Source organism: Patiria miniata, unplaced genomic scaffold, assembly GCF_015706575.1.
Source record: "Patiria miniata isolate m_02_andy unplaced genomic scaffold, ASM1570657v1 HiC_scaffold_22, whole genome shotgun sequence".
NCBI classification, from domain to species: domain Eukaryota; kingdom Metazoa; phylum Echinodermata; class Asteroidea; order Valvatida; family Asterinidae; genus Patiria; species Patiria miniata.
The window spans coordinates 3,384,356-3,412,302 of NW_024037061.1; the positions used below are offsets into that span (position 1 = coordinate 3,384,356).

The 27,947-nt window shown below is 41.0% G+C and overlaps 1 protein-coding gene across 3 annotated transcripts; it reads right to left on the bottom strand.

The window, feature by feature from the left end:
- Nucleotides 1–1,910: 1,910 nt before the first annotated feature.
- On the bottom strand, nucleotides 1,911–26,864 carry LOC119730799 (baculoviral IAP repeat-containing protein 7-B-like). Of its 3 annotated transcripts, none has more exons than XM_038203829.1 (8): nucleotides 26,577–26,864; nucleotides 22,252–22,390; nucleotides 19,440–21,329; nucleotides 16,806–17,002; nucleotides 14,624–14,759; nucleotides 11,970–12,094; nucleotides 7,360–7,477; nucleotides 1,911–2,278 (listed from the first exon to the last, which is right to left on the bottom strand). In XM_038203829.1, exons 3-8 carry the CDS (start codon nucleotides 20,470–20,472, stop codon nucleotides 2,091–2,093), a joined length of 1,797 nt encoding a protein of 598 aa, XP_038059757.1. In that variant the 5' UTR covers nucleotides 20,473–21,329; nucleotides 22,252–22,390; nucleotides 26,577–26,864; the 3' UTR covers nucleotides 1,911–2,090. The 3 variants fall into 3 exon arrangements, with proteins under 3 accessions (XP_038059757.1, XP_038059756.1, XP_038059758.1); XM_038203828.1 differs by having other exon boundaries at nucleotides 11,970–12,139; XM_038203830.1 differs by lacking the exons at nucleotides 11,970–12,094; nucleotides 14,624–14,759 and having other exon boundaries at nucleotides 1,912–2,278; nucleotides 26,577–26,862.
- Nucleotides 26,865–27,947: the final 1,083 nt, after the last annotated feature.

Below are 27,947 nucleotides of genomic sequence, written 5' to 3' on the forward strand. Positions count from 1 at the left end.
TAAAGTTTCCAACGCTTTAATTTGGCTCGTAAGTAAAAACACAAGCTCACACACTGTTCAATTCAAGGCCCTCGGATCAGTTCTATTTCCTTCAATAATGCCTTGCCTACTGTGTTCTTACAGTTTATGTGAAGCTCCTGTTATCCTCCAATAGCTCCAAAACACACAAAAATATCCATAAGTCAAGAATAAGCTTGTCAAAAGTGTCTAAAAGGTGATACAAAGTCAAAACTGTTACAAAGGTTAAAAAAACTTATGTCCTCCACGCTCCTATCGATCGCTATCCCATAATGATACCTACAAACTTTTTCTGTCAACAGAGGTGGCTATAACTGTTTCATGCGGTGAATTTGGCACTTTAACATACCGGCCCCTTAATTGTACAAGCTCCAGTCGTACAATTACCTCTCTTTCAAACAAAACCTAACTATTGAACAACAATACTGGAACATTTGTTTTACTAACAATAAACAACATGGCTAACATGTGTAACTTTTGGGATTAACTTTAACAATGCAGGTTTTTCAAACAAGTCTGCAAAAACTCTTAAACAACATTTCCTCTTAAGATTCAGAACTTATTTACATGTGTACAATATCCTGGTGGTAACCTTTCACCTAGACCAATGGCAAATCTGCATGATACATTGTCCATCTTACTCTTCTGACATAATGACATAAGTCCAAGTCGAATTTGTCTGACTTTTTACAAATCCAAACTCAATACAAAATGTAGTTACATTACACACTGTACTAGTAACCACTGAACACATTCTGAGCGAAAAGTTAGCTGTTTCGGTGTACACACCGAAACAGCTCTTGTTTTCGTTAAGATTTTTTTTTTCTTTTTAGCTGTTTAACAGCTCTTGTTTTCGTTAAGATTTTTTTTTCTTTTTTCTTTTTTTTAGCTGTTTCGGTGTACACACCGAAACAGCTCTTGTTTTCGTTAAGATTTTTTTGTTCTTTTTTTTCTTCTTTTTTTAGCTGTTTCGGTGTACACACAGAAACAGCTCTTGTTTTTGTTAAGATTTTTTTTTTTTTCTTTTTTTTCTTTTTTTTTTCTTCTCCTTTTTCAGACTTTTTCTCCATAGGTTTAGCACACGTTTCTTCTACCAATCCACTTTGCCACTTTTTAAAATCCGCTATAACTGTTTCATGCGTTGAATTTGGCACTAACAAGTGGTCAGTCATTATTTTTTGCTGTCCATCTCCCTTCCACTCACAGCGGTTACATTGACCTCAGATGACCTTTGACCTTGGTATGTGAATTTTGACATCATTATCATTTGTAGGATGCCATGTTGCATCTGTAACTGGGGAGAGTGGGATTTATTAGTTTTAAAATGTGGCATAAAATGACTTTGACCAAACAGAAGGGATTTATTAGTTTTAAAATGTGGCATAAAATGACTTTGCCCAAACAGAAGAATTATTTAAATGGCAATTTAAATGTTTTACATACATGTAGATACGTACAGACATAGGATTGCATAGTCTCTTTTTTTGAACAAAAAACAGGCGAGACAACACAGTCATTGGAAATTTTACATGTACTGAATTACTTCAAGTGGGGTCATGTAGGCCTAGTCACCAAAGCATACAGTGGAACGCCGCCATAACGAGTATCGTGGGATCCATAGAAAGTGTTCGTAATAGCGATCATTCGGTAAAGCGATTTTGAACAACCGGTACTCTCTTTTGACCAATAGTAAACTAGCATCTCTCACAAGTGGTTTTCCCTTCTATTCCTTGGGGAAATAATAACATTTAAACACGATGTAACTATGGGTCGTTTTGATGTTCGGGAATTAAAAGTGGCCCAAATAGTGTTTAATACATGTACAACCGGTAGATTTTTTGTTAATCTCATGTTGACTTTTTTCAACAACAATGTTCGGTACGTTTTCTACATTAAAATCGGGAGCCAAGGATGATGTTCGGTATAGCCGAACATTCGGTATAGCGGTGTTCAGTATAGCAGTGTTCGGTATAGCGGTGTTCCACTGTATTTTGAGGAACTGACAAGTGACTATAGATCAAAACTGTGGAGACAGGTTCTTATCAAAAATTGTTTCTTATCAAAACCATCTCTTACGACTTGGAGACTTTGATGGTGTTGGTGATGGTCTGTCGGCATATTGGGCAGAGGCGGAGCGTGTTTGCGCACATATCGCACATGAGGAGGTGCCTGCACGGCATGAGCACAGTGTTGGCGTCGTTGTCCATGCACACTTTGCACATGTTCTCGTCGCGAAGTCGCTCAATCTGGCGTTCACTCTCTTCAAGTTAAAAGTCAAAATAAGTACCAAATGAAAAATTGTAGAAACTATATAGTGGGGGGGGGGGGGGCAATGTACTTCCATTTGGTTGGACCATCTTCTGGGAGGTTTTAACTTACAAAAAATGCTGTTGCCAATTTTTCTGTTCATTTTTTGATACCTTAATCTTATTTTCTATAATATGCCCCAAAAGGGGTTAAAATCCACATAATATGGTGTTAGAAATAGGAGCTTAAGTATGGATTAAGTATCCATTTACCACTCTTTGGTTTTTGATAATGCTTCTTATACTAAGTATTAAACTACTCTGCATGCAATTTTTAAGTGCTGTTAGTGTGTGGAGTATAAACCATTGAATTTTTCAGTAAAATATTAACATATTTTCGACAATTTATTAACATGACATCTTTTGCTGGAGCATAACATACATACACATACACTTTTAGATATCTTACAGTAAACACAATGTTCATCTCTATAATGTTTATAAATGATTGTGTCCATGGCCGACCAAACCAGCAGTAAAAAAAAACTTGCTGCAGTGTTAGAACTAAACTCAAGCAACGTGACAGGTTGGCATATAAATGCCTCGATGCGGCTGTCAGCTTGATTGCTGGAGGCTCCCAGGGCAGCAAATGCAGATAACACCTCAGCAGAACTCTAATGTAGTGCCTGCCAACAGTTGAGCGTGCCTACAAACAACATAACAGTCCAAGCCACGCACAACTATCGGGGATTTAATAGCCACAGCAGCATCATTGGCTATCATTCCATCACAGACGGCAACGTTTCTTAATCGCTGGCCAAAGTAAGTCAACTGAGCCTTATTCACAATGCATATAACAGCTGAAGTCTTTCCCAAGTGGACGCTGGAGATGCAGTTTCAACCCTGTTCTAGCCTTTGCGAGCCACAACATCACCTCGCTTAGCAACAAGATGGTTCTTGACCCCATTCCAAAGACCCAATAGCGCACTATTGGAATCCAAGTGACTGCTGCTGTCTCTCCTGCAACAATTCCATTCCACCGCCATTTCAACTTAGTAAGGCCAACTGGGAAGGCTTCACCAATGAGCTCAAACACCATCTAGCTGAGATTGATCCAACCCCCGATAACCATGACATCGGTTTGTTGATGTGGTGGTGCAAGAACATCCCTAGGGGCTGCCGCACTGATTACAACCCAGGCTTAGCATCCCGTAGTGCTGAACTTCACAGAAAATACAAACGCCTGTATGAAAACGACCCCCTTGCTGTCGATACCATCTCAGCTGGGGAGGCATTAATAACAGATATCAGAACAGCGTCAAAGCTAGTGGCAGACCCTTGTAGGAACCACCAATATGGCCAGGAACAACCACAAAGCCTGGCGTCTAATAAAAAAAGGTCAGCAATGACCGCACAGGGCCAAGTGAACAGCGTTGTAACATCACCGCCAACCAAATAGCCCACAATAACTGTTACTATACCTCATACATATTCATGATCGAGAGCCGAACTCTCACTGGTCAATTCACCATCACGTGCCAGATGTTATTCTTGCTGTTTACCAAACGCGCGCGCGAGGTTTCACGCACAGGGTAAATACGCGTGCGTAGTAGACTGTCGCATGGGTTACCCGTGCGACAGTCTACTACGCATGCCCTTTACAGAGCAATCGAGGAACTGTCGCACGGGTGCAGTACGCACGCGCGAACATCGCCCAGGAGGGAGCGCCATGCATGGTTGCACGGTTCGCGTAAATGTTAATTTCCAGAGCTCAATGATGCCGTACTGGAGAAAGTTTACCAAAGAAAGTTGTACACAAACAACTGTATTTACAACTGTAGTAACTGTATTATATTGCAAACGAACCGAACTAGTAATTGAAGTTGAGCAACCAAACTATTCTTTTGGTGAGATGTACAAGTTTCCCCGAATTTTGTTTTAGGTGCATATATAAAAAAAAAAAAAAAATCGTCAACTGAATATGTATGAGGTATAGTAAAACAAATATAACATGGTTTATTTCGGGTGGACAGTCGATATTAGCTCCCCTCGGTATTGGAAGTTGACAAACTAGTTCCCGAGGCGAAGCCTCGGGAACTAGTTTGTCAACTTCCAATACCTCGGGGAGCGAATATCGACTGTCCACCCTCAAACCATGTTATATTTGTATACTATTAAATGGTAAAGTGCGAAGTTCTCCTAAGCGATGGAAAACCAAGCTCCGCCAGAAAGACCCCGCCATCGACCTTGGCTTCACCAAACCCGTCTCTGCTAATGAACTTGCGACTTGCATAAAGAAAGAACAGGGAAGCAACCACACTGGATAACATTTTTCACCGAAGAGCTGAAACAACTTGGACCAGCTCTTTAACACCTGCCTCGCCACACAAATAATACCTAAAGTGTGGCGTAAGTCCAAGGTCATCGCACTCCTAAAACCTGGGAAAGACCCAATGCAGGCCAAAAATTGTTGTCCCAAATCCCTTGTAAGTCACACATTTAAGTTGCTAGAACATCTCCTCAACCGTCTCGCCCCCTTCATTGAGGAACAACTGATACAAGACAGGCAGGCAGGCTGGTTTCCGTCCCAGCAAATCTACAACTGGACAGCTTCTAAACCTCACTCAGTACATTGAGGACGGCTTCCATCAGAAAAACATATATCACCGACACTGTCTTTGTTGATCTTACAGCTGCTTATGACACTGTTAACCGTTGCTGACTCCTTCAGAAGATCCTGGACATGACGGCAGACCTTACCCTTACGCAGTTTATTGGTATTCTACTGAAGAACCATCATTTATTTGTAGAATTCAATGGCAGGAAGAGTACAGTACGTCTTCAACGGAACGGTCTCCCTATAAAGGCTAAGCGAGTGTGCTTGCACCTCTCCTGTACAACATCTATATGAACTACCAACCGACAGACTCTCTCGCAAATCACTTCATGTATGTATATATGCGGAAGACCTGTAGCATATCAACACACATGCTTTACAGCGATAGAGAAGACATTGACTGATGCTCTTGACCAGTTATAGCAGTACTACAGGTTAATTAAAAAAAAAAACGAAACCCAAATGTCGGGACCATTGTTTTAGTGAAGTCCAGCATGTAGCACTTTCAAAATCTAGGATATTAAAGCCCAATTCATAAGCTTTTTTTAGTACAAGAATCATTCAAATCACTCATGTACACAACAAAGGTGTGCGTTCTTTCAGCAAAACGAAAACAATTCACACACATACTTATATGATTTGTTTTCGTTTTGCTGAAAAAACACTGAACTGTTTTGTAATCCATGGACAGAACCTTAAAACGGTGGTTGTGTGTAAAACTCCGTAACTTAAAAAGTACACAAGTGATTTGAATGATTCTTGTACTAAACGAAAGCTTATGAATTGGGATTTTATATCTTAGATTTCTAAAGTGCTACATGCAGAACTTTACTAAAACAATGGTCCCAACATTTGGGTTTCGGTTTTTTTTTTACTCACCCTGTACACTGTGACCCACCTGAAAGCGAACCCTACTATTAAGACCCAAGTGTGTGCCTCCTGGGTCCGCATCATAAGTCCGACGCCTCATAGCTCCGACAAAATCGCATTCCCCAACCAAATAAAGGCCCATAAGTCCTACACCTCATACCTGGTAGGTCCGATGCCTTGTAAGTCCGACACCTCATAGAACCGGACTTATGAGGCATCGGATTTAGGAGGCGGAAGACCTATGAGGCGGAATAAATAAACTGTATGCCTCATAAGTCCGAAATTTCTGACTTATGAGGCGTCCGACCTATGAGGCGTTGGACTTATGATACGGCCCCATATTGCCTTTGCTCTGGAGTGGCTCGCAACAAAAGTACCATGAAGAAGTGGGGCTTTTACCAATCGACAAATACCCTGTGTGAGTGCGGTTCTGCAGAGGACACTGTGCAACATCTTCATATTTGGATGCCAGGCACTAAAGGGTTGGTCGGATTTTGCATTTAAATAAATACAGGTCCTCAAAATCAACATTAGCCCTAAAAGGGTGGGGTGGAATCCGCCCTCCCCCCTCAACTTTTTCCAAGATACCCTTAAAAAATTATTTTTTTCGCAACACGAGCTGACCTGACTTTTTAGCCTCGAGTCTTGTGCATCTTTTGATACCAAAAACATAAAATTTGGACCATGGGTTGCCGCGTAGCGAAAAATGTCTGGCGCTATGCGCGGTGAAAACTGAATTTCCCCACATACCGGTAAGTACCGGTAGTGTACACAAAGCAAAATTACCATTCGTGCAAATGCATATAAATAATTAATTAGCCATAATTCCAAAACCCTTTGACCTATAGTCATTTCATGGGTATGTTCATGTTAAGTTGTTCTATGCCTGTATTGAATTTTTCGTCTCTCAATGGCCGGGATCATAGGGGGGGGGGGGGGCATAATCCGTGTGAGGTGGTCAAACTAAAAGGTTAAGTTGACATTTTCCATATTTTCTTCTGCAAAACCCATAAATACATTAATAATATATTTTTTATAATGGAGAAACTCACAACCAAATACAATATACATGTATGCTCACTTGCCTTGAAAATCTTTGCAAACCCTTTCGGAATTTAGGTGAAAATGACCCATGAACTTTGACCTCAGGTCATGGTCACTAAAGGTCAATGGAAAAAATGGCAACATAAATTTTCTTGTTCTCAGGACTCATAAAAATGCATTTATAATGGTTGCAATGGTTGCCATAAATTAACATGAAATTTCCATGGGAACCCGAATCTATACATTGGCCCCCCTACTAATAGAGCGCAAAAGGTGTGTGTACATGTATACATATGCATTCAAATTGTGGATCTTATGGTGTAAAACGAGGACACACATGTATATGAAAGATACTTGAGGACAGATTGAGAAAGTTCTTGATTAGGAACGTGTACAAAACCAATGGGAGATGTTACAAAAAAGTATGAACAAAAGACCAATGATACGAAACAATAGAAACTCCTCGATTTACAATGTACACCACAAACAAATGTGTGTGTCCATGCATGGTGTCCATTGTTGACCAAAGAGTTTAATTTCATAAAGCACAATCCAAAGACGTACCTGATTGTTGTCGTGGCGATTCTGCTGGTACTTCTCTGGACTGTCCAACCGTCTCAGAAGCCTCATGTTCACCAAACCTCAACCCTTCAAGACCTTGTGCCAGTTGCTTCGTTGGACTCTAAAATGTTTTGGAGAAAGCGAGGGGCAAAGAAATTAATTGGGGGGGGGGGAGAGAACATATTACAAGGTCACTAGGTGATCCGCAGATCACACCTGCTGCCTTTGTTCGCGGTCGATCCCTATATGTTTTGTGTTCTTATTCTTGAAGCTGTTCATTTTCAGTTGAAGAAATGATTGGCTCCTGGAATGTACTTTCTGGAATGTACTGGAATGTATGTTTCTATGAAACAACAGCATTTTCACATTTTTTTCACAATTGACGTTCGCCTGGATGACCTTTGACATTACATCATTAAAACAACACATCAGCAGCCCTAAAAGGCTTTATTATCAGCAACGTTTGTAAACACCCATTCATTTCTGTTGAAAAAAGGCAAAATTTGTGCATTTTTAAACAATGACCACAAACAATCCCTGTATGACCTTTGACCTCCATCTACAGAGTTGTCATTAACCCCCATCAAAGGATCACTCCAGCCAAATTACATTTAAAATCCATCAAATTCTGTAGACAAAGAAACATTGAAACATATTCGAACAATGACCTCTAATGACCCCTACATGACCTCTGACCTAAGTAATCCAATGGAGAATTGTGTCTTCCAACCCAAGGGTCACTGCATCCAAGTTTCATTAAAATCCATGAAAGCACATAGAAGTTTTACATTTGTTTCAAAAACTTAACCTAAACTTTAATTACAATCATATACTCTCACACGGTCACAGCATTTACGACTGGTATAAAGTGCCCCAAAAACTTCGTTTTATAGGCAACACAAACATCACCGGCAAAATGAACTAGATTTATGTTTGTGGACAAACACAGGGCTGTTTTGGTAATTTTTTGTGACGTGTGACATGTAAAGTTTCAAGTATAAGTTCCATCCAGGAAGGATGTGTAGTTCTGTTGATAATAAATGGTGGCATATAATATGTGATTACATTCTCATAGGGCTTTGAATCATGACGTCACGTCACGTGATGACGTCATGATGACATCACATCAATTGTTATGTATAACTATAATTTTATGGTAAAGAACAACTTATCCAGAGCATACATCATTGAGAGCAAGTTCACTTCTTTCACCAATTTTAAATTACAAGGCACTTTCGGTTTCAACTGGAAGGAAGGGTCATGTGATTTGCACATAATATAATTTATAAACAATGAAGACCCTGGATTATTCTATCCATTCCCCCAAATGTTAAGTTCAGGTCGCTCACGGTTGATTTTATAGTGATTTTCAAAGAATAAATCTAATCATCTTCAACGTGACGTCACGTAACCCATGATGACGTCATTGTGACGTCACTTCAATTTTCATCTATAAGACATCCAGGCTTAGGTACATACCAAGTTTCAACCCAATCAGACCTGCAGTTCTATAGATATCGGCCTTCAAAATATGCACGTTTAATATGATGTCACATGTCACGTGATGACGTCATTGTGACGTCACTTTATTTTTCATCTTCAACACTTCCCGGTTTAGGTACACACCAAGTTTCAAGCCAATCGGACTTACAGTTCTGGAGATATAGGCCTTCAAAATATCTTTATTTTATATGACGTCATAGGTCACATGATGACGTCATCATAATGTCAAGTTAATTTTCATCTATAAGACATCCCGGTCTAGATGCACACCAAGTTTCAACCCAATCGGACCTGTAGTTCTGGAGATATAGCCCAATCTGTAAGATCTAGCCGAATTCTGCTAGAAAATGGTCACAATAGAAAAATCGCATATAATGAGACGTCACGTGACTCGTGATGACATCATAACGTCAATGTTCGGCACACATCTTCAGATGCTGGTCTAAGTGTGTGCTGAGTATAAAGTCAATCGGATTGATTTTAGTGTCCAAAGTGCCTTCCACTGTGAAAACGTGTACAAATGCTATGGGGGATGGCTGAAAAAGAAGAAAACAATCTCAATTAACTCCCGTTGGGGGCACCCTACAGCAAGGCAGCCGCAAACAGAGGGCTTGTTTTCAGCCCAGAAATCACAGTCAGAGATTTTTTTCTTGCAATTTTTTGATGAAATATGAGTCATCCATCCTTCCTCGTGCCGTACAAGTGGTTTGGGGGAATTTTTCAAAATCTCGCTTCTTTATAGGTTGCAGACCAGTAAATCGGTCAGAAATTGCCTACGCCAGCCAAATCACAATTTGCATGCCCTCAAAATCTTCAGTATTTGAGCATGCTGTGGGCCATGAACTTGAGGGTTTGTAAAAAATATGGGTGGAAGCCATGCACAGGACTGTGAGCTTGTAGTTCCGTTCAATTTGGATGAAATTGGGGCCCTTTAAGCGCTCTATTTTGCAATGAAGTGTAGGCATCGTTTTTCAAAATGGCGATGGGCTTCAGGACTATTTTCAGGGGTGATCATCTTTGGATGGAAATTTCTCCTTAAAGTCATCAGTTGACCCCCCCAAAATTGAAAAGAAAATGAAAGATGATGAAATAAGCTTTAATTTGATGTGTGTCTCGAACACCTTGGAGAGTTGTGAGTATTTTTCCCGAATTTCTGAAGTGGGAGCATTTACCATTGGGGTCTATGGAAGTTTATTTACTGGTCTGCAACCCTATGAGTGTCGGTGACTGACCTGATTTTTGTAAGAGCGCCCTCCGTTATTTATTTACGAGACTGCCAATGCAAACAACCACGTACAGATTCGTAAGTGTAATTCTATTTCAACTTTAACCACGCCCACTGCACACGCTGTAGCCCACAAACATGTAAACCCATAGACCGCCAGATTTTTGTAAGAGCGCCCTCCGTTATTTTATTTACGAGACTGCCAATGCAAACAACCACGTACAGGTTCGTAAGTGTAATACTATTTCAACTTAAACCACGCCCACTGCACACGCTGTAGCCCACAAACATATAAACCTATAGACCGCCAGTATCCCGTGTGTACAAAGAACATGATTTGGAAAAAGTATGGGCAAAATCTTTGTTGGCAGCATGTTTAAAGCGGCTAATGTGCAACATACTAACATGTGCACTAAAACCTGTATTGTACATGCGTTTAGAATTTTCTTTTGGTAAAAGGGTTTTTGCTCAAAATTTGCATGAAAATGTTAAGTACGGCATGCATTTGAATCTACGTGAACCAGATTTAGTACACAAAGAAATTTTTTTCAATCGAAAAATAACTTCATTGAATGTTATGACTGGAATTCTTCAACTGTGTGTAAATTTCATATACCGAGAGGTGAATTTGTCCTTAGATTTGATATTAGTTGGGCGCCGTGCAGATCACGAATGGTCATGTAGTTTTGAATACGATCTGGCAGCCTATGCGTTTATGTTTGTGGTGTGGAACTGAAGAAAAACAAAGTAGCATGGTTATCCACTGGGCACTTGCAATTGGTAGTGGGTGCGCCTGTATGATGAAGTCACTTTAATATGAACCTGATGGAGCTGAAAGTTCACCCCTGGTGGAGCGCTTCCAGGAAACCCTTGAGGGGATTTTTTTTGGGGAGGGGGGGGGGGTGATTGTCTCAAAAAATCAATGAACAAAACAAGGTCGGTTTCGGTTTTCTGGTTGGGTTTGCACATCATTAATGTGAATTCTTTTTGTTTTGTGGTGGATTTGGGGTAGCAGCCGTTTTCCAGTCGTTTAAACCCTAGTTGCATGAGTAAACCACTCAATGTGTACCTGTAGCCTATGGTCACTATGGAATAACCGCTCTCAACAGATAGTACTCAGACTACACACGGCAAAAACTTCACCCTGCATGCACGAGGTCAAGTATGATACGTTGTCCATAACACACGCTAGTCACCTACATGACGTGTGGCAGGCTCAGGATGCCCAGCTATCGCATGCTGGTTGCTAATTCACTATGTACATGTATATTATTAGCATTGTTTTCAACCAATTATGCTAGTGTGCACAAACGCCCAGAGGTTTTATATTTTTTGTAACTTTAAGAAACGTCTTAATGTCAGCAAGTCAATGTTTTTCAAGTCAAGTCAAGTCACAAGTCATTTTTTTTTTCAAGTCGAGTCAAGTCTCAACTTCATTTTTCCCCAAGTCAAGTCAAGTCTCAGGTCAAGAAAATAGCGACTCAAGTCAACAACACTGTAATCCAGGGTTTTCATCTTTGATATTACGTGCAAAATCAAGTGACCCTTCCTTCTGGTTGAAACCAGAGCCTTGTAATTTGAAATTGGTACATGCGAATTTGCTTTCAACGATGTTTGTCTGCGGCAAGGGTGGGCTTTTCAAAATTTGACCAGTGACGTCCTGCATTATTCGAGCGCACTCTTGCGGCAGGTGATCATGGGTCTTGTGACGTAGTTTTAAAGGTGCATATTTTAAAAATATATCTAAAGAACCATAGGTTCGCTTGGGTTGAAACGTTGTACATACATAGTCAGGGACGTGTTATTGATAAAAAAGCATATTGCAGAAAAGCCCTATGTTCTGTTCATCAAACAGCTATAGACCTCTATTTTCCTTTTCTCTTACCTCGTTTGTTCCTTTTTTCTTCTTTCGTTTGATTTGCTTGCTGGGGTGAACTGCCCCCTCATGCCCCCCTGTAGCGTTGACACTGTTTTGTGTCTTCCCCCTGTCTTCTCCTTCTTCAATGTCCTCTTTCCATGTTCCAGCTTCTCGCATTTCCTTGGCCTGCCTTACAGCTGTCAAAAAATTTGGAAATTTTTGAATTCTTTCCCCACTGTCTGGAGTTGTCGGTGGACGACTTGCTTGACCAAATCGGCGTCGTACCCCTCTTTCACAATGCGTTTGGTCAACTGGCTGTTCATGGCCATGTCTGTTTTAATGCAAGACAAAAAACCTCTCATGTTTCACAATACATGTAAAACAATTTAAGTTGGAATATTGTTAATGTTTTCAAACATTCCTGGGTTTATTCATTGTTCCTGCTATTGGTAACCCGATCTTCTTGCACGGATTTATGATTGACTTTGTGATTGGCCTTGTAATAATTGGTTGTGATTGACTTTTGATAATAGGTTGTGTACTTTGATTTGACTTACATGTATGACGCCTGATTGACTTGTGAGTGATATGCGCTTTTTTCCGTGATTTGCCCTGTAATTAACTTGTGATTAGACTAATGGTTTTTTTGTGCTTGGCCTTGTGACTGATATGTGATTGCCGTGTCATTTGAATAAAATTGTGATTTGACTTGTGATTGACTCGTGATTGGTTTGGATTACTTGTGAATTAACTGTTATTGGTTGCAATTTGACCGGAGATTACATTTGAGTGACTTGTGATTTTCCTTGTGACTGACTTGTAATTTTTTTTTTTACTGTTATTTGCCTTCTAGTTAACTTGTGATTGACATTGTTATAACTACCCAGAGCCCAACCTCGTTCCCATGGTTTCGAGCAGTATGCTCCCACAACCTGGTATTGGATCATTTGCAATAACAATCCAGCCTCTTCCGATTTGATCATAACTGCATATTTGAAGGGTAAGATACAAAAGCAAACATTGATTTAATTAGCATTGCAAGGCACTAGACTATTCTGTACCTAATTTGCATGTGTAATATGTTTTGAAAACAATCCTGTCTACTCCATTTTAATAATTCACAATCTTTGAATGTTAATAAAACATGTTAAAACTCATTAGAAATAAAATCAAGCACACCAAATAAATCCATTACATGCTACGGCTGTATACCGCTGGGTGAGTAACTCTAATACTCAAGTAACTATACATCCCCTGCAAACAGGGAATCACTCCCTCCACCTCTCTCACTCTAGGATTCCATTCATTAAGTAACTGACTCAAAACCAAAGATCTTATAGCGCCGAAGGCGCAAGATGGGGAACTCCATAGAAATTGTGAAATCGCCATGGACGCCATTCGAGCAAGCAAACCATTGTGCAAGCCATTGTTTGCACAGTGGTTCGCTTACTCGAAGCAAACCATTGTGCAAACAATGGTTTTCACAATGGTTGCTTACTGGAATGGCGTCTATGATGGTTTCGCTATTTCTATGGAGTTCCCCATCTTGCGCCTTCGGCGCTATAAGATCTTTGCTCAAAACGTCACACAGTAAGGATATCTCAGTGCTGAAGAATGTGTGCAACTTGCACGCTATTTGCTTGTAAATTTACTCCGCATCATACTCACATATTATTTTTCTGCTTTTATGGGAATTTGGTTGAAGGGAATATATACAACATTTACTTTTGCTGTAATTTTCAGAATTGGATGGATTTTTTTTTGGGGGGGGGGGGGTAGTATTTATAGCGAATATTGTTACACTGACTTGTTTGCAGTTTTGAATTCGTAGATGCTGGAAAAACCAAGAAAACAATGATGTTCTTGTAGTATTTCATAGAGCTGCTTCAGCACAAAATTTGCTGAAGCACAAAAACACCGGCCTTGCTTTATATAATCTGGTTACCAACCAAAACTCCATGGGATGTACATTGCTTGTGACTGGTATTTAATTAGCTGTTGATTACTTGGCATAACAATAGCATGGAGTTTTGGTGGGCAACCTGTTTATGTTAAGCAAAGTGTTTTTGAGCTTAAGCAAATTTTGTGCTTAAGCAGCTCTATGAAATTGTCCCTTAGTTCTCTAGCTGACCCCACATAAGATGAAATGGAGCAATTTATAGACAGCGGGGAATTGTAAGGTCAGTGAACCGGTCTCGCTGGCTAAAAGTGTACCCGTTCATAGGAGTGTAATCAATTGCACAAAAAAATGCGGACTAACTGAATATGGTAAATTGGGGGCAGTATTTCACAAAAAGCCAGTTTTTTTTTCCAAAAATTGATACAAAAATACACTTTTCTTGAAAGTGTCAGCACACCAGGTGCCAAGATTTTACAGGATGCTTTAGACTGTCATTCACTAACAGTCCAGTATGGTATTCCATAATAATTTGGTAGTTATTGTTTGTTGATGTTTACAAATGCTGTATTTCCTGTAACTACTCGCGGGTACCGGTACTCAACTACTTGCAAGTATTTTCTTTGCGAGTACTCGAGTAGAAAAATTCTTTACTCGCCCAGGTCTAGCTGTATCAGGATACAGGTAGCAGGGTTTCCCACCCAGGGGTAATTGTTGGAAACAAGGTTAAAAACAAAGTAAGCCCTGGGGACGAGGTTGCCCGAGCCTATGCTTTGCATCTTACCCAGTTGGTCATCCATAGAGAATTTCTTGTGGATCACACTGGCCTCATCTGTAGGAGGTTCCTGTGATACAGAGGCTGTTGGGGCTGGCAAGCTGCTGCTGGCTGCCTTGACTGCAGCGGAGGGCATCATCTGGGCCTGTCATGGAATAACACATTAGTTTATGCTACGCTACATGTACATATATACCTGTTCTCAGACCCGGGACCCAATTTCATGCCACTGCTACATGTATTTAGAGCGGAAAATACTGCTCAGCACATGTTGTGCTTAGCACCATTCAGCAGAAAACCATTCCTATGGTTGCAGACCAGTCAATCGGTCCAAAATTGCCTATGCCGGCCAAATCACGATTTGCATGCCCTCAAAATCTTCAGTATTTGAGCATGCTGTGGGCCATGAACTTGAGGGTTTGTAAAAAATATGGGTGGAAGCCGTGCACAGGACTGTGAGCTTGAAGTTCCTTTCAATTTGGATGAAATTGGGGCCCTTTAAGCGCTCTATTTTGCAATGGAGTGTAGGCATCGTTTTTCAAAATGGCGATGGGCTTCAGGACTATTTTCAGGGGTGATCATCTTCGGATGGAAATTTCTCCTAAAAGTCATCAGTTGACCCCCCCAAAAATTGAAAAGAAAATAAAAGATGATGAAATAAGCTTTAATTTGATGTGTGTCTCGAACACCTTGGAGAGTTGTGAGTATTTTTCCCGAATTTCTGAAGTGGGAGCATTTACCATTGGGGTCTATGGAAGTTTATTTACTGGTCTGCAACCCTATGAGTGTCGGTGACTGACCTGATTTTTGTAAGAGCGCCCTCCGTTATTTTATTTATGAGACTGCCAATGCAAACAACCACGTACAGGTTCGTAAGTGTAATACTATTTCAACTTTAACCACGCCCACTGCACATGCTGTAGCCCACAAACATGTAAACCCATAGACCGCCAGATTTTTGTAAGAGCGCCCTCCGTTATTTTATTTACGAGACTGCCAATGCAAACAACCACGTACAGGTTCGTAAGTGTAATACTATTTCAACTTTAACCACGCCCACTGCACACGCTGTAGCCCACAAACATATAAACCCATAGACCGCCAGTATCCCGTGTGTACAAAGAACATGATTTGGAAAAAGTATGGGCAAAATCTTTGTTGGTAGCATGTTTAACGCGGCTAGTGTGCAACATGCTTAAACATGTACGTTAACACCTGTATTGTACATGCGTTTAGAGTTTTCTTTTGGTAAAAGGGTTTTTGCTCAAAATTTGCATGAAAATGTTAAGTACGGCATGAATTTGAATCTACCTGAACCAGATTTAGTACACAAGGAAAATAACTTCATTGAATGTTATGACTGGAATTCTTCAACTGTGTGTAAATTTCATATACCGAGAGGTGAATTTGTCCTTAGATTTGATATTAGTTGGGCGCCGTGCAGATCACGAATGGTCATGTAGTTTTGAATACGATCTGGCAGCCTATGTGTTTGTGTTTGTGGTGTGGAACTGAAGAAAAACAAAGTGGCGTGGTTATCCACTGGGCACTTGCAATTGGTAGTGGGTGCGCCTGTATGACAAAGTCACTTTAATATGAACCTGATGGAGCTGAAAGTTCACCCCTGGTGGAGCGCTTCCAGGAAACCTTTGAGGGGAAATTATTTTTTTTGGGGGGGGGGGGTGATTGTCTCAAAAAATCAATGAACAAAACATAATTGCAACCAAGATGCCTTTTGGGGTTTTAAAATTGTGTGAAGAAACTTAAAAGGACTCATTAGTATTTATGGAAAAAAATATAAAAATTGACTGTTGACAGGACTGCACCCACATTCTGCTCAATCCAGGGGGTTGGACACCATCTTCCTATGGAGCGCCCATCAAAGCGGACACTATTAGACAATAGGTGGCATTTCTTCATGGCGACACAATTAAAGATGTGCGTGCAACGTTAAAATTGGCCCTTGTAAAAAAAAAGCCACTTGTAAAAAAGGCCTAGCAATTTCCAGGGGGTTGGGGCAACGATTTTTTTATGGGGGGGGGGGGTGTTAGGGTTAGCTATGTGGCTTCAAGTGTCTTGCTTGAAAACACAAAAATCTTCAGATAAGTCAGGTAACATACCCATCAGACAACTGTGCTCAATGCAGTATAGGGTATAATTATTTTCAAATTTACAAATCTCTTTGACTTACATTCCTCACTTGTCTCAACTGCGACATGTCAACACGGGAGTTTCGGACGGCGTAGCTCACAAACGTCCTTCCCCGCTGTTGGAGCAGCCACTCACAGACCGAGAACCACTTCGCGTGCTTTGTCCAGGGCTCATCGGTGGACTCCCAGTGTTTGAGCCCCCCACCGCAATAAAAGCACTTGGTGCTGTCTCCCTCACCTGTGTCAAAAACAAGGAAAATTTAGCCTTACGATGGACCCTTCCTGTCTGTCAATGGTTTGAAAAGGGTGACAGACCCAGTGTTGTTGACTCAGTCCGACTCGAGTTGCTATTTTTTTGACTTGAGACTTGACTTGAAAAACAAAAATGAATTGTGTCTCAACTTGATTTTCAACTTGATTTTTGTTTGAATAAATGAATGAATAAATTTGACTTGCTAACATTAAGGCTCTAATACTTTTATTAAAATGGTTTGCTGGTTTACTATACTGAATGGAAACAAAACCCAAAACACCAAAAAAAATGTCTGTTACAGCTTGATTGTTTGTTAGTGACATTTTCCCCCCGCTTTTGTAAAATTAGGCCCCTCCCCCGAAGAGGCAAACTTCTGGATTTTCTTTCTCGTGATGTAGCAGTTGGGTGAGCTGTCAAAATGCTAAAAAGAAAAGTGAAATTATCTGAATCATTTTTTTGCACAGAAAGCCCCCCCCCCCTCACTTTACAGTCATGGCCCCAACCATAAAAGGGTCAGAAAAATGGCATCAATTGGTTTTGAATTTCTTGAGCGTATAGAAATTCCCGATTGAGTGCAGGGACCGTCAAATTGGTATTTATGTTGTGTACAACATACAAGGCACCACATTGCCGTGCAACACATTACTGATCAGTTTAGAGAAGCATGGAGGAAGCGACAACATCTTAAAACGACTACTATTGGCACTGCCCGATACAGAATTAAGGCGTAGAAAGAATTCTTCTTATTACATTACATTATTTTGAATGTTAAATCCAATTTAAGTGTTAATTCAACATTTTTCAAAATTTTGAATTAACAGTTTGAGTGTGGATTTAACATTCAAAATGCTGGATTTAACACTTTCAAAGTGTTGTTACTGACCAAACTCATGGAAGTTTTTAGCCTTGACCAAGCCTGTCAAACCAAAGTTTTTTCCTGAACAAATGGTCCGGCACACGTACGCCGCGCACAGCCCCCTGGCTACCAGTAGCTCTGCTTTGCCTGTGCAATACGTCCCAGACACAAATCCACACTGTACTGTACAGACACACTGTACTGTACAGACACGGTACGGACGTACAGTAAAATACAGTTACCATACCACGGGAGTCACGCGGAAGACAGCCTTGATGCAACGCTACATGCTCATTATGATAATAAGTATGCGCATAGTCTTCTCTCATTGGGTAATGGCTGACAATAAAATAAATATTCATCACTACTGCTAGCCTAATTGGTCAAGCATGTCAAGGTGTTGGTCATTATTCGTCCGTACGTGGTAAATGATTGGCGGCATGTATCCTCACTATACAGTGCATTCAAAATACAGCGCGAACAGCGACCTCATGCAGCCACTATTTTATGAAATCGTTTGGATCTGACGAATGCCTTGGTCCAATCGTCCATGTGAGGTTTTGGGGGTGGTGCTCATAAATGCTAATAGCCTAAGCTGACCTTAAAAGTTGTTTTCTTTTTGGTCGATCATTGCGTGGAAACTTATATAGTTAGCGAGTGGTACTGTACATACATGTACATGTAATACATACACAAACATTATGTGTCAATGTCTCACATTACACACAGCACCAATACACAAAAAAATGTGGTTTCTGACACGTCCGCAAAGGGCGAATAGCTGCAAGTGATTTGATGACGTCGAGATTTACCACGGTGTGATTGGACACTCCACATATTAGCCCTGCCTACACTTATCTGTATTTGCATATGAGGTCGTGCGCTGGAAATCTAGCACAAGAAAAACATAAGCTTTTGCACCAAGACGTTCGTGGGGATCCTAATAGTGGCCGTATGATGTCGCTGTTCGCGCTGTATTTTTAATGCACTGCATAACGAGGATATGTCGCCGAATTTACCACGTACGGACGAATAATGACGAACGCCTTGACCAAGGTTTAACACTACTGCACGATGCATGCAGTCGAAGGTTAATAAACTTTGTACACGTGTGTGTGGTTTGTTTTGTTTGGGTCAAAGTGCATGGGCTCTAATTTGGCTATCGTGTAAAGTATGTGCATCAGAAATTTTTGGCCGATATCGGCCGAAGGTTGCGTCAAGGTTGTCCTTTTCCTTGACTGCGACCGCTTAGTGGTGACTGCATGGGGTGTACATGTATGTAGTACATACATGTACACACATGTAGGTAGGTAGGGACTGTACCGCAAAGTGCGCTGTACATGTTTACGTACCGGTAAAGTGTGTGGCGTACGTGTGGTGTGACAAGTAGGGTAAAACGACTGCCGGACCGTTTGCTCAGCTAAAAAGCTTGGCTTGACAGACTTGGTCAAGGCTAGGAAGTGTTGGATTCAATATTTAAGTTTTTAGAGCGTACCCAGCATGATTTGGGGCATATGGTAATATGCCCTAAATGTAGATGTTATCCATGTTCATTCTGTTTCTCACCTGTGTAAAAGAATCCTGCTCGTGCTAGCTGTTGCGGCGTGATCCCCAGGATTCCCGGCCAGCCTTTGTGATAGGTGGCCACTCTTGCATTCTCCCCGACATAGTCTGGGTACTTGGGCCTGTTCAGGACGCGATTCGGTGATGCCACTTGCTCCCATTGACTTGTCACTTTGGCTGTTTGGGGCAGAACTGCTTCCAACTGCTTTGAGAATTGTTGCAGTGTGTTTTCGTATCCTGATGGCTCCCGGTAGGTGACTACGTTGGCCATCTGCAGATCTGTGATTGGCTCGTTTTTGACATCCAGACCCTTGACAAAGGGGCAGCTTGGAAACAGCCGTGCGTGCTCCTGCCGAGGGATATCCCAAGGTTCCCAGTCCCGGATTTTGCCGAAGCAGGCGAAGCACTGCACGATGTCGTCTTTTAGCAGGAAGTAGAAGCCGGCTTCGGCCAGGTAGCGGGGTTCCAAAGGGTGGTTTCGAGGCCAGCTGTGGTACGTCAAGAGCCGCTTGTACTCACTCCGGAGGGTCAGACGCAATTCAGTTTCGGCGGAATCGATGGTGAGTTGCCGAGTTGGATTTCCCTCACAGGACTTCAGGCTCTCATTAAATCCGCCACCCTTCACCGGTTTCCCGGACCCTTTCTTCCCGCTTTGAGATTTCTTGGTATTATTGGGGGCTTTGTAGAGCTCCGCTTGTTTCTCTTTTGCCTGTTTCTCCACAGGGCCACCACCTGCAGCTCCCGATTTGGCTTTTTCAGCGGCAAGCGGAACATTCTTGTTAGCTGGATCTCGGACGAAGGGGCATCTTGGGAAATGCTTTTTGTGTTCTCCCAGCGCAAGGTCACCGAATTCCCAATCTTTGATGATTCCCAAGCAGGCAAAACACTGAACCTGATTGCCAATACCCAAAAAACAAAACCCAGCTCTAGCGAGAGCATTAGCTGTGACCGGTGCGCTGCGCGGCCAATTTTTGAAAGTCGCTAGCCGGTTCACCTCTTGTTCCATGTCCAGGGAATTGGGGGCAGGCGTTCCCATGTTCACCAGTCTCCTTTTAAACACAATCTACAGATCGAATGATGCTGATGTTACCGGCATGTAAACGCGGACTTGGTTTGGTCTTGGTATCTGCTTCTTTTTGCCGGTCGATGATAACTTAATATCTTCAGCAGATATTGAGGTCGACGTGTGGTCTTAAAGTTGTAGCAATAGTTGCTTTTGTTCACCAAGTCGAAGTTGGTCAGTTTTATCAAACTGCATCATTTTTTCTTCTTTACTGAATCTTTTCAAAACTTAATGAAGTTTCAAAAATGCTTGCAGGTACACAATATACAGCAGTAGAGCTATTTTTTTTTAGCTGGCTGTTTACAAAGCGCCAGTATGTTATAAGGGATATGATTTTGAACTAAAAAGAAAGAAAAGTTTTGGAAAGTTCAAGTCCGGATGAATGTTGATCGGGTTTTTTTTCCCTACTGGTGAGAGGCTATGAATGTCACTATGAATGTCAGGAATATGTTCCTTGATGACGGCTGAGATGACACTTCATGAGTGCCATAACCCAGGAGATGTTCCTCTTCAATCAATTCATCGATGTATTTTGCCCTTTGCTGAGTAACAATCGTTTTCTCTCCAATCCTTGCACCAAAAGAATCTCTGTATGTTTCCGACTGATGTCCCACAGCAGGTTCTTCAAAGTGTTGCACCTTTGGGTGAGCAACAGACATTTTCTCTCCAATCCTATCAAACCAGAAACCTAATTTATCTCTTCCTGATTGATGTCCCACACCACCGCCGGTCCCAATCAAACCAGCTGTTAATGCTTATAATCCAATAAAATTTCGCCAAATTATGTTCGCTAGATGTAGCCATTCGGCCATTAACAGATATCAGAAGGCCTGCAGAACACAAACACACAAAAAAGTGATATCACAGATGTGGATTTTCCAGGCATTTGACAATATTTAACATGTATGCATAACCCTTACTTCCTAGGATGTGTTTTTGAAATGCACCAGAAATCAGCACTCGGGACACATTCTCATTGGTGACTGCTCTATGTTGTGCTACTCCCGGTTAGGGTTACAGTTAAGGCTAGGGTTAGGGTTAGGAATAGGAATAGGAATACATGTATGTGCAGTCAGAACATAGGGGTGTCAAAACACAGGGGTGTCGGAACATACATGTACATGTAGGGGTGTCTGAACATAGGGGTGTCGGAACACAGAGGTGTAACCATTCTCATTCAGCCGATTGCAGCTACATACATTTGTATGCAATATGTTATGCACTGAACGGTGAACATTAGCAAATGCATCCGTGTGTGTGCATCGTGTCAATGCGCCACCCAAAAGGGAATCGTTTGCCCAATTACAAACCAACAATAATGGAAATCTCTACAAATGTGTCACGTGACACACCTTTGGAAATGGCCCTCTTTCACTGTTTTTTTTTTAAATGACTGCATGTCAGACGGAATAATTTCACAAGGAGTTTAGTGTCACTGCTATCTTTAAGCCAATTAAGCTTTTTCACAAAAATCTGATCAGTTACTTTTTGGATAGCTGTAGGTACACCTCTCCCCACTCAGGTCTTACATGCATGTTGGTGTTTGGTCATTTTTTTCAAGCCCCAGGGTGGGGATTTTGAACACTTACCCCTTACAACATGTACAATTTCACTGTTGGCGTGCTAGCTAGATTGAAAGGCAATCAGTTTAGTGTGTTCTACCCATGTATGGTATGTTGAAATGTCACTTATACCGGTATTTTGCCCAAAAAAGAGATTATAGATACATGTATATAATATATTTCTACATACCTGCCCAACTTTTCCAAACTTGATTTACACAATGAGCTTCAGAAATCCATTTATCACCCACAAAAGTGGACTTATTGCCCATCGTTATGGTCCGTGTTGATACAGGCAGAAATTGACAATTTATTCTTCTTGCAGCATTCTGAAAAAAAAAAAAAAAAAAACCAATGATCAGCGTATGTTCTGAAGTGTCGGTCAATTTTGCATGGAAAAAAATTACAAAATTACATCTATTTCCTCGTATAGATACCTCCTTAAAGTTGCATCCTAATGTTGTACCATTACACAACAAAAGGTGAAATATGACAGGTCTTCATAAAATGAGTATAAAGTAGGGATGTACCGAATAGTCCAATATTCGATCATCAACCAAATATTGAAATAGCTGTTTGCCGGTTTGAATATTCGAAAACAAAAAACTACGCACATGCGCAAATGACTGTCCAGTGTTATTTTATAATAAAGTTGTGGTGCCTTATTGTCAGGTGCCACTTTTTTGTCAACGTTAAGTATTTTGTCCACAGCGATCCTTTTAGCATTGAGTTAAAGTCCTTTTACAGAACTTTACAAAATACTTATTACGAATCACTCTAGCGCCTAATATCGATTGCGGCAGCAAATTTTAACTGGCACAGTAGGCACAATCTTCGTGCAACTTTTATTTTAAACGGCACAGCACGTAGACTTTGCATCTGGCAGATTTGAATATCCGAGTATTCGGTCAAATGCATTTTCGAGTAATCGAATACTAAATTATTTGAAAATAAAAAACCCTTGTATAAAGTCAGACTTTTTTAAGACTTTTGACGTAGGCAGCTAGGACCTACTTGATTCTCCCAAAACAAAAATAACAAGTCAGGTGTGTTTACAAACACAAATGCCCCGCAACCGTGACTGTTCCAATGACATAACACCACTCTAACATCAACTTACATGTACCTTGGTCAAATGGAACGTTCATTGACAGCATTAGTGTCTTCTGTAGGTTTTATATGAATTAATCCCTAATCCCTTTGATCTCAGAATAAATACAAGATTTCTATTGTTTCAGCCACTGTGACCTTGACCCTTGACCTTTCGACCCCCAATGCAATAGGCCTATTCGGATTACCAAGAACGATCCACAAACCAATTTTGAAGTTCACATGTGAAGTATTTCTCAAGTTATCGCGCTGACAAAATTCCTTTTGTTTTAGCCACTGTGACCTTGACCCTTGACCTTTCGGCCCCAAATGCAATAGGCTTCTAAGGATTACCAAGAACAATACACAAACCAAATTTGAAGTTCATATGTAAAGTATTTCTCAAGTTATCGCACTGACAAAATTTCTTTTGTTTTAGTCACTGTGACCTTGACCCTTGACCTTTCGGCCCCAAATGCAAAAGGGTTCTTAGGGTTACCAAGAACAATACACAAACCTAATTTGAAGTTCATATGTAAAGTATTTCTCAAGTTATCGCGCTGACAAGATTTGTCCGGACACACACACACACCCACCCACCCACCCACCCACCCACGGAAGGACAAGGCGGAAACAGTATGCCCCTTCGGCTTCGCCGCGGGGCATAAAAATTACCATCGGGTCATTGGGCTAATGAAGGACCAAAAACAAAGAGGGGCCTGTAACTACAAAATCGACTAGCAATCGTGTGGCTAACATTTTGACTAGGTAGAAAAAGCAAATGTTTTTAAAAAGCAAATGTTGTCACATGGTACTTCCATTGGAAGTATTAAAAGTAAAATACATGTACATGTACATGTAAATCCACTACAACATCAGTGGATCAAGTGAAGACTTGCACAAGTCTAATGATTATACCTAAAATACGGAGGCGGGCCTTCAACACAATACAAACTATAATCACATTTTCATCTTTGAACCCTTCCATTGTAATTTAGTAGACAATGGTAGAGGAAGTACTGTATACTACTTAATGAAACATTGGAAATAGTGCCAGTCTAGGGTACTGGTGCCCGCATTGCTACTGCCAATGCACACACGCTGCCTATGGGTATAAAATTAAAAACTTTGAAGAAAAACTTTTAAACTCAGATCTTGACTTAATCAAAACAACGATTTTGTGGAATTATGTTAAACCTAAATTGAGTCGATGGTGATGAAGCAGGGGTGTTTGAATGTGTTAACAACATTTTACACTTTGTAATTAAGTGGAATCAGTTGATTAAAATGACCGTCAATCAATTGATTTTGCCAATTGATTTTGCCAAAAAAACCCAGATTTTTACAAATTTAAATCAGTGATTTTTATAAAAAAATCATTTGATTTAAATCGTGATTTAAATCAGTGATTTAAATCAACGTGATTTAAATCAGCCAACCCTGTTTTAAACAAAACCTGAAAACAATTAAATGGGCGATCGTGTATCTACAGGCCAGTGTTGGAGCAAAGGCTTTGACCCTCAAGGCCAAGGCCAAGGCTTTGACCCTCAAGGCCAAGGCCAAGGCTTTGACCCTCAAGCCTCGAGGCCAAGGCCAAGGCTTAACCCTCAAGGCCAAGGCCAAGGCCCTGTTTTATAAAATGACCACTAATATAGAACTAAATATAGTCACATGACACATCATTGCGAATCACTCATTAAGAAGAACAACTTGTCTTTAATTGCAATCAACATGCTCGCATACACTGTTTTATGACTGCAATGTATCTATTAAAGTATAAGTTCAGATCTTCATGAATATGGTTTAACTAAAATAAAATAACGATATATTGACGCCAGAGTTGTAATGACTCGAGTCAATGAATCGACTCGAGTCCGACTCGAGTCATATTTTTTGGCGACTCGACTCGACTCGAGTCACTGCGAGCAAATGACTCGACTCGAGTCCCTCATCAGAATGACTCGACTTGACTCGAGGAAGGCTAATAAGACTCAAGCCCCAAAAATAAAAGCAAAACTTATTTGCAAAAAATATTTGCAATGACTTACGCCGCACGGTTTGCGTTGCCAGTTTTTGTTCACGTCACGTTAATGTTTGCGAATAATGTACATAAATTATATACAGCGGCCGTTTGTTTTCCTTCCTCCATAATGAAACAACAAACATACACCGTGTCGCGGACTCCCACCTTGTGGTTCTATATATTGTAATGCTAAACCCGGAACCAGACTTAAAAACGCGTTTCTCAATCCGTGGTTTCATCATTGGTTTCGGGCAATTTTGAAGTTCTTGGTGGAACGCTGGCTAAATTCATGTCCTGATTTCACACAAAAATGGATATGGACGGGCCCACCTTTAAATAATCAGAAACAGTTTTGTATAATGCAAACTTGACGTTGTCAGCGATCAGCGAACAACAAAATCTAGACCAGAAGCCAAACCAGTTATAAGACCGAAGTTTCATATCTTCTTATCTGTGACGTGAGCTAGCAATGGAAACTGTTGGTTGGGTACCATACAGCATACACGCGTAAGGTGGAGACGGCTGAAACGTATTTTAATAACAATGGAATTTTCATTTGTCAGTACTATTAGCATGGAGGAAGGAATTAGTAGTTCTTTGATACAGGTTGCATGTGGGTATCTGTCGTCATTAACTTGTTTTTAATTTAGAACGTGTACGCTTTAGCCGTCTCCACCTTGCGTGTGTTCAAAGCCCATACTGTCATACGGCCCGGATCGGAGCACGTATTATTACACGAAACAGTCGTTGATAAAGCGCGACTTGTTTTTCTTCGATCCAGCAACGACGGTGACGTCACGTCAGACGCCCTCATTCGGCAAACCCTTGCAAGGATCGAGCCTCACGGCGAACACATTGAGCTGTAAGTTTCCAGACTATTTTGCTGTTTTTCTTCAAAATTTTCGCTGTTTGGGAACAATGTAAGGGGTCTGATGGAATATCATGAATGTGTAGATCAATCCAGGGTAACTGTCTCTCTCATTTGTATTCTCTTTATCGGTTTTTGGGGGGGTCTTTTTGTCCTCGCGTGGGTTTGTGACTATGCTACTGTGACGCCGTCACCAAAGTATGCCAAATCGGTGGAGCGTTTGTATGGAGGGGTACCCGAAATTCAACGCTCCACTCAGCATGCTCAGTAGAGCTAGTAGTACTTCTAGTACTAGGCGCTAGTTTCTAACTCCTTTTTTGACATTTCGGATGTTGGTCTATTGTACAGACCAACATCCAACATCCCAAATGTCAAAACAAGGAGTTCCAACGACGCCCCAGTTAGTGGGACTGTGCTAAGCATGTCGAGATTTCTTCATATTTTTCGCCCCCAAAACTGTACAAAAGTGTATGGGACGAATTGGTATTGGGTGAGGTTTTTGTCAGCAAAAAAATCCCGTTTAAACTAAACTTACCTATCATACCATTTTTGCATGTTGACGTACTTCTATAACTGAAAAACGTTTAAATGACTATAATATTTAAACTATTTGACCTAGGCCCTAGTTTTATTGCAAAAGCTTTGTGGTGCATGCCAACGTCGCCTCGATCATCGTTGTAAAAATGCCGTCGTTATTCTTATTCTCCGTGGTTCATGCATTCTATGCACAACCAGGAATTCCGGAATTCCCCGGCGCGTTAGAGGGGATTTCCTTAGAGGGTACCCTCCGCTCCAAATCAATAGAATTTTGGCTGGTTCCCCAGGTGTGTGGCAGCCTCCGTGGCTAAAAATAAACATGACGAACAGTCATGAACGAGCACGCGTTCTTAAGAATGAGCGCTCATTCTTAAGATTGGGTGGGAATATCACGTGCACAATTTATGAATTTTGCCCAATCTTAACAAACATTGCACGACATAATTATGTTAAATGAATTGTATAGCGGTTAAAAGGGAAACAATTCATATAAAGAGGAAAGAAAATGTGCTATGCTTCTGTACTCGTATAACTACGATAGTTTGAATCAAATTAAACCTGTTATTATTGCTTTTTTCTGCCCACTATGGGAAGTTTTGTAATAACGGAGGACTGGGAACTAGTCTGGGAAGTGCTTTGTTTAGGCTAGACAAGTTACAAGTCCCTGCATGTATCATAAGCGTGCCACGAAAAAAAAAACGATGTCCAGAAGCTGCCAAAATTGCTCTTTTGACTAGATAGAATCCAGCTCTGCGACGTTATGGTGGGATGTGAACAATAAATTGGTGGCAATTTAAATGGGAAATAGCATTAGCACTATGGGATGTCGCAGTATTCATTCTCATTCTTCACATTCTTCATTCTTACGTCCCCCCCCCCACCCCCACCCCGCTTTTATTATCCCAAAAATCAGAATTCTTTGCACTAGTATTATTATGTCTCTTATATTTTCCCGGTCGGGCCCCCCCCCCCCCCCCATATCAATACGCCTTTACTTATCATATCCACTCTACTTTTCAGCGCCTTGCGTTGCAACAGTATAATTATTGAGAATCAGTGAACGAGGATTCAGCTAGACTTGCCAAGCGCAGCCGGTGCTCGGCATCGACAATACCGTTATCTTGTTGCGCATTCTCAAGAATGTGCGCTCAATCTGGAAGAGTTATTTTTTGCCAAGATTGAGCAAGGATCCAGTTGCACATTCTCAAGAATGTGCATGCCCATTCTCGAGAAACTAATGCACCCTTGTCACGGCTATTTCTTCTTTAGGGGGAGACCGTTCGCAAGTACATCACAATCCTTCTTTTTGCTATTATGCAATTTTTTTTAACGGAATTTATTTATTTTTGGGAGGGGGGGCTAGACAAAT